The 7665-nt window shown below is 41.2% G+C and overlaps 2 protein-coding genes across 5 annotated transcripts; both read right to left on the bottom strand.

Moving 5' to 3' along the window:
* Nucleotides 1-315: 315 nt before the first annotated feature.
* On the bottom strand, nucleotides 316-2144 carry LOC105049168 (xylan glycosyltransferase MUCI21-like). The gene has a single exon (XM_010928737.4). The coding sequence runs from the start codon at nucleotides 1976-1978 to the stop codon at nucleotides 557-559; it is 1422 nt and encodes a 473-aa protein (XP_010927039.4). The 5' UTR covers nucleotides 1979-2144; the 3' UTR covers nucleotides 316-556.
* A 129-nt stretch (nucleotides 2145-2273) lies between these two features.
* On the bottom strand, nucleotides 2274-7353 carry LOC105049132 (xylan glycosyltransferase MUCI21). 4 transcript variants are annotated; one of them, XM_073261054.1, is made up of 3 exons: nucleotides 6914-7353; nucleotides 5506-6826; nucleotides 2274-2297 (listed from the first exon to the last, which is right to left on the bottom strand). In XM_073261054.1, exons 1-2 carry the CDS (start codon nucleotides 7149-7151, stop codon nucleotides 5517-5519), a joined length of 1548 nt encoding a protein of 515 aa, XP_073117155.1. In that variant the 5' UTR covers nucleotides 7152-7353; the 3' UTR covers nucleotides 2274-2297; nucleotides 5506-5516. The 4 variants fall into 4 exon arrangements, with proteins under 4 accessions (XP_073117155.1, XP_019707198.1, XP_073117154.1 ...); XM_019851639.3 differs by lacking the exon at nucleotides 2274-2297 and adding an exon at nucleotides 3251-3816; XM_073261053.1 differs by lacking the exon at nucleotides 2274-2297 and adding an exon at nucleotides 4312-4476.
* Nucleotides 7354-7665: the final 312 nt, after the last annotated feature.

The raw sequence follows: 7665 nt of genomic DNA on the forward strand, positions 1-7665 counted from the left end.
TTTGTTATCCTGTGCATGATGGCGTGGAGGGAACATGTATGGGACTAGGATATTTATCCTCATTTTCTATCCTACGATAAAACAGGGCCTTAAAAAAATTAAAGAGTTAAAGTTGAAGTTTTCAACTATCCAAATCCAGATGTATATAAGGAGAAGGCAATAAATTATTTCTTTAGCAAATCAATTGATTGCACATTTCTCTGGCCTACATTGGAATTAATTTATGGTGCATTTATTTATTTATATCACAAATGTTATACTACCTTTCTATTCAAATGAAAAATATTTTCACAATTCAAGACCTAAACTTTAATATGTCAAAATTCATTATTCAGCTTCAATACGCAACAATCAAAAAGATTAGAAAACTTTTATGCTCTAAGTCAAGTTTACTGTACATCAACATCTTCAAACACTATTAAAACATAAAAAATAGTCATCTTCTTTGGGTTTGCACCCAAATCTGAAAATGATTCTATTTGAATCATCAACAATTCTGGCCTTTTTGGGCATTTCTTTAATTCAGTGTATCAAATATACCAAATTGCAGTGGAACCTAATACCTTCTCTTTGAAACCACATATTGGAGGGCTCCCACCAAGGTCTTTTTTAGGCGGCCAAGATCTAACGTTACATTTTGCCCTTCAAGATACACCTCTTTAGTCATCTCCCATCCTTTGGCCTTCGTACCATTTGGATCTTTCACCACTGGGTCGTCCCCTCCATACATCCAGTAGAGTGAGCTCTCCCTTGGGAGAATTCTATATTCTTCATATCTGAGTCCCATCCTTATCGCTGCCTCTCCGAAGCAACTCCATGCCAACTGCTCGATTCCAAGCGGTACGATCTGGATAAACATCGACGACCCGGGCCTCATGAACAAGAAGTGAGTGAGCGCAGCTCCATGAACCCCCATCATCACATCACATGAACTCAGTGATCGGTAGATCCTCTCCATCGCCATCATGTTCCCTGGCTTCAATACCTCCACATCAAACCCGATTTCCTCCGCCAAATGCGACACCTTCGCCTCGTTTTCTATCACCCTCGTCCCATCCCGAGACACAATCACCAATTTCGGAGGCTTACTACTTCTCTCTTTAAGATTCTGCGAAGGGATCTGTTCTACTTTGGACTTATAGGCCTTGTCGAGCATGCAATGGAAGTCTGTGATAGATTTGTTGTCAGATAGTTCAGTAGGGTTGACCGCAAGGGTCCCATGGAAGTGGAGGCCGACGATGGCACTTGGAAAGCAGTGGATCCTCGAGTCGTTGGAGAAATCTATGGGAGTATATTCTGAGAGCTGAGCAAGGATCTCTTGGTACTTGGTGAACCACCAATGGCGATACTGGAGGACGACGAGGACCAGTTGACGTTGGAGGTGGTGGGAGGTGATGTAGAGGGGCAGAAGGCCATTGTTAAATGCGTGGAATACGTTGCCTGTGTACCCACCTGCAGAAAAGAAGAGAGCTGGGACGTTGTGATGGACATCACAAGGGAGGGAAGCATTGGGAGAGTGGATGGTGCGAAGGTGGAGCTCATCGATATGGACCATGATGGGTCCCTCCCATTTACGTGTGTAGGGTTTGATCTTTTCCTCTTGTGGGATGAGATTGGTATCATTGGAAGAGGAGTAAAGGAAAATGGAAGAAGAGGGGGAGTGAGTTCTTACATCCCCTATCATGAAGCAGATATCGCTGTGGTAGTTGGTTCGGTCACAGCAGATGGTGTTGTTGGTGAGGGAGGAGCAAGGGGTTTGGCTAAGATTATGTTTTGGGTTGTTGATTTTTATGTCTTGCTTACAGAAGAAGGGTAAATGAAAAAAGGAGGTGGTGAAAAGCAATTGATAGCATAAGAATACGTTAAAAGCAACAAACAATGAGAGGAAGAAGGATTGGAGGAGGCTTTGCCTGACCTTTTTGTGGTTATATGCCATCTGTGTTTTTGATCCTTTGATTCCTTGAGGAAGAAGATCCATTTCTCTGTATTCTTTTCAGAAATATGGAGGAGGAGAGTAGGGAAACAGAAAAAAAGAAAGGATGAAGAATGGAGAAAAGAAATGGAAAACAACAGCTGGTATAGTGTTCAATGTATATAAACATATCCCAAAAATAGATGACTAAATTAAGGAGAATTTACTTACCATTTGGGACAATAAAAATTAGATATCGAAATGCTTTGGGCAATGAGAAAAAAAGACATGGAAACAATGGATCTTCCTCCAATTAGAGCTGATGACAAGTTGATTGCAGCGCTTGTAATTGGTTTTAACTGAATTTGAATCCTTAGCCTGACAACTGGGAGATTATATGAGAGCTCATGCTGTGTATTTAGTTCTATATTAATTGTGCAATGCAAGATCTTGGATAATTATATAGGTGGAAACAATGGATCTTCCACCTTTTAGGGTTGATGATGAGTTGATTGTGGTGCTTGTAATTGACTTTAACTGAATTTGAATTTTTAGCCCAACAACAAGGAGATTATATGAGAGCTCGCGCTGCATATTTAATTCTACATTAATTGTGTATTGTGAGATCCTGGATAAACATATAGGATTAAAAAATTTAAATAATATCTTTCGATTAATCTTTTTAAATAAAATCCTCGATCATTAGATTTCTTATATTCAGCAAGTCCAAGTCCCAAACTTACGTACACAAACTCATCATCAACTATTGTGCAAGAGAAATCCAAACTTGCTTTAAGAGCTTTTAAGCTAACTTGACATTAACCCCCTTGAATCAGTCGAACTGGAACAGATCTAACCAGATGCAATCGAAGTTGCAAATTTTGGTATTGGATCATATATTGGCCATCGAGCATATTCTTGGGTTGAGTTCAATAATTTATTCGTTAACTTGGCCCTTAATGCCTACAAAACCTGGCCAAGTACCCAGAATGTAGTGAAAATAGCTAGAATTGAGTGTTGAGTTTGCACTTCAATATTTTTGATGGAGAAATAAAGATCCAGATCGACAGAGATCTTTGTCTTCCCTCCACCGCGCCAATTAAAACTCTGAATAAAGTGAGGTCCACCACCCAAGCCCATCCCAAATACCTATTATTTCTTAACTTCTCTGTCACGGCTTTTCTATTGGGATCCTTCCTACCAGTCGCCATCACCATGGCATTACTCACAATATATTGCTTGATAAATGTTTTTCTAGTTGCAACTTGCTTTCACGTTTTCCCAATCCATCAAGGGACATGAGTATCCAAAGAAGCTGCTACAATGACATAAAGAGAATGGACCAAAAAGGAACCATAAGTTACCATACTTTACACCCCTTTACAACCCATGAACCAATTAAGCCATTTGATCTTCTCTGTTACACCCCCATTTCTCCTTTACTGCGATCACCATACATGTTTTGACCCATGCCCTAGAGGCTCAAACATTTGGACAGGGGTTGTATCTTTTGTGCAAACGAAGGATTCTCCTTCCTTCGCACAAATCCACTGTCATATCGTGCAATGGTTACTTCAAAATCTATGCAGACAAATGAATGGAGTTCGGAGTGCTTTTAGAGATGTGCAGGATGCAATCCAACGGTCGATGTCATGAAAGAACTCCTTCCACATGATACATTGTCCTGCCAGAGGTTTGCTGCTTGCATTGCATTGGCAGTCTGAAAGTGAAAGCTTATTGGCAATTGAATTCATTTCCCCATCATTCTCAAAGACTCCATGGGGTCAATCAGATAAAGATAATGAAAGACCTCAACTGTTACTCCTGTGAAGTTAGTCTTCATGTCCTCACCAAACCTACTCCCGTGGTGCCTCTGATGGTCCCACACAAAAGACCAATTCCGTCTTACATCATGAAGCATTGTTTTATCCAAAGAACACACCATTAATTAAGCATTAATTAATTCCCTCTCAAAAGAAACAACTCCAATGAATTGAATCGAATCATCAATAAAAAAAGAGTCAATCATAGCCCAAATGATGGAACAAGTTACCAAACAAAACATATACAAAGATTAAGGAAACAACCGGAGAGAAAAGTCAATGATAACAAAACATTTTAGCAGAAACAGTTAAGTAAAGCAAATACAAATTCAGGAAGCCACCACATGAAGTACTGTAAACAGTATCCAACCCATAGCCCCACTTTGTGTTCGATATGTGTACAAGAAACTAGACCCCCAATGAAGGAATATTCTTCTACATCTATATTTAGCCAGAGAAAGAATATATATATATATATATATATATATATATATATATATATATATATATATATATATATATATATATATATATATATATATATATATATATATATATATAACATAGTGCAATTAATCTCTGATCACAGTGAAGGATAACCCTTCTCACCTCTCTTAGATTGCAGAATTCATTTGAATAGATATGAATCAATGGTATGCTTCTGCTAGTGGCTTTATTAGCTGATAAGTGAAAGGAGAAAATTATAGCAGGGGCAAAGCATATGCTACTATTTTTTGGTACCTGCAAAAGTCTTGACTATTTTAGTTTAAATTGGAACTAGTCTTATTCATCATTGTTTTGGAGGGGGGAACATGGATTCAACCATCATAACCCACACACAGGGAAAACAAAATCTCAAGAGTCTCAGTTATTTACTAAAATATATTAATAAATCCAATTTCATAAATAAGTGATACTGTAAGTCAAATAAGACGGAAAGCAATGAAGAGAACATAATTCAAGAAGAAAAGGCACAAGAAATAGGATCCTCATTCCCAATTCACATTCCACTTCCAGTTTTATTGCCATTGCAAAAAATTAAAACCCCATAGATTAACCATTCTTTCTTTCATTCATTTAATTGGAGAGCAAAACTTGTAAGAAATAATCCAAGTCATTTCTACTCAATCAAGAATCTCACCTAACTTTGACACTCTGGAGTTTTGATTGTTTAAAATAGTTTCGTAAGTTTGATGCAATATATTACAGCCAATGATTGATCAAACAAAATAAATAGAAAGATTCAAGATGTAGTCAGAGAGAAGGGACACATGAAAAATGCTATCACCATCCACCAACCCACAACCTTCAAGAATTCTAATGTGAGTAAATTGTTAACCTCCGTGTCCTCTCTTCAACATTCAAGGACTATAATTATAATTGGAATAGATTAATTAATCCAATCGACCAAGAAGAAATTAACTACAACCATAGTCGGTGCAACGCTCAAGAATTATATGCAATCGATACATCAATAAATTCGATCGAACAGATAAGAATCAATTGTAATCCAAAACAACAGAACAAGTAACAGAGAAAAACAAAACATATGCAAAGACTAAGGAAGTAATCAGAGAGAAGAAACACAGGAAGTACTACCCCCACTCCCAGTCCATAGCTCAACTACTGTTTCATTATGTACGCAAGAAACTGAACAACCACAATAGTGTGACAGTTGATTCTTTTCTTTCGACACTCATAGCCGAAAAATAAAACGTATAAGAAATAATCCAAACAATCTGTAATCACAGTCAAGGATAATCCGCTCACCTCTCCTCATGCTACTTCTCCTTGCCATGTTTGATTCTTTTCTTCGAAACCAGATACTTGTGAGCACGAATCAGATGCTTTCTAAACCGCTTCAAATCCAAATTCACATTCTGGCGATCCAAATAGACTCTCTTGGTCACATGCCACCCTTTCTTGGCCATACTTCTGGGGTCCCTTAGCACTGGGTCACTTTTGTCATACTCTCTGTACAACGAGCTCTCTCTCTTTAGAATCTTATACCCCACATACCACAACCCCATTCTCACCGCTGGGTCGCCGTAGTAGGTCTTGGCGGCCCAGTCGGTCCCTAGCGGCACAATTTGAATGAACACCGAACCCGGCCTCATGAACAACAGATGAGTCATGGCTGCTCCATGGACTCCAATCATGGCATCGCTTGAATTCAATGCTCGGTATATCTTCGCCAGCTCGGTCGTCCGGTCCGGCCTCAATATCTCGACAATGAAACCAATCTCTTCGCCTAATTTCACCAGCTTGAGCTCGTTTTCGATCGCTCTTGATCCATTTCTTGACATGATCATGAGTTTCGGTTGGTAGGAACTCCGCAAATTATGCCGCTTGGCAATGTTCATTGATGGCCAGGGGCTTGTTTGCTGCTCATCATATTCGAGTGATCGAATTCGAGGCCGGTAGGCATCGTCGAGAAGCTGGCGGAAGTCGAAAATTGTTTTGTTGTTCTCCATTCGCTCTGCGTCCACCGTCAATTCATCATGAATTCTTAGTCCAACAATGGCTTCCAGGAAGCAATGAGCCCTCGAGTCACCAAAGAAATCAAGCGGCGGATGATCTGAGAGGCGGGATAGCACATCCCCGTACTTGGTGAACCACCAGTTATGGTAATCCAGAACAACAAACACCACCCGCCTGTTAAATTTCTGAGAAGTGATGAACAGTGGAATAATCCCATCGTTGAACTCATGGTACACGTTGCCGGTATAACCACCGGCGGAGAACACCACCGCCGGGACCGCATGCCGGACGTCGCAACCGCTGCCGCCACCGCCGGCGGCGGCGGTCAGGCGGAGCTCATCGATGGTGGCCATCACGCTGGTCTCCCACTTCCGAGTGTAAGGCCTAATCCTTTCCTCCGTCGCCGGGGCGGGGATAGACGCGTTATTCCCGGGATAAAGGAGAATACTCTTGGAATAAGACTGGGTCCGAACGTCCCCTCTCATGAAGCAAACATCGGTGCGAAAGGCGCTGCGGTCGCAGCAGATAGTGTTATTCGGGATAGGAGAAGAACAGGGGACCCTTGTTCCAACTTGGAGGACTTGCAGCTTCTCTTCATCTCCAAAAGAGTCTGCAACAAAAACACCATCACCAACTTTGGGTCAGAAACCAAAGACTTTGGATCAGGAAATAAAACTCCGAGAGGAGAAAGACTTACAGAAGAGAGGGCAAAGATGAGAGGAGGAGCAGAAGAGGAGTCGAGGGAAGAAGAATAGGCTACAAGAGGCGAGGATCAAGAGGAAGATAAGGCGAAGAAGAAGACGTTTGGGCTTCTTGGGGGAGTTGTCAAAGAAGTACATCTGAGAAGGGAGCTTGCAGCTCGCCTTTAGTTGTGGCTCTCCTTCTCCTCTTCTTAGCTGAAGAAAATAGTAGACTCTGTGATGCTGCGTCCCCATTAAAACTTCTTAGTCTTCTCTCTCCCCAAGAGCAAGAAGGAAAAAAAGTGTGCCCGTGTGGAGAGGGAGAGAGAGAGGGGTTTCCATGTTGATTTGAAAGGAGAAAGGGACTCGGGAAGGGTGATAAGAAAAGTGTGTTTGGGGAGGGAGAGAGGGGGGGTTTCTGTTTTGGTTCGAAGTTGGGGAAGGGAGCTAAAAAAGAGTGAGAAGAAAAGAAATGGTCAGAGAAGGGAATAAAGGCATGCGGGAGTACTGACGGGGTTGTATCTTTCTCCCTGGAGAAGGATTTATTTTCCTTCGCGCGAATCTACCGTTGGATGGTGGAATGCTAGCTTCTAGAGCCGTGCAGGTGGATATATACAGACCCAGGAGTGCTTCGAGTCTTTGCATGGAGCGATCCAACGGTCAATACCGTGAACGAAGATCAACCATTCATTCGGGCGAAATATACACCCCATACGTCTGGGTGTAATATGTTGGATTTTTAAGCTGGAGTGGGCCGTAGGGTGAAATA

This window comes from Elaeis guineensis, chromosome 7 (genome assembly GCF_000442705.2).
Source record: "Elaeis guineensis isolate ETL-2024a chromosome 7, EG11, whole genome shotgun sequence".
Taxonomy (NCBI): domain Eukaryota; kingdom Viridiplantae; phylum Streptophyta; class Magnoliopsida; order Arecales; family Arecaceae; genus Elaeis; species Elaeis guineensis.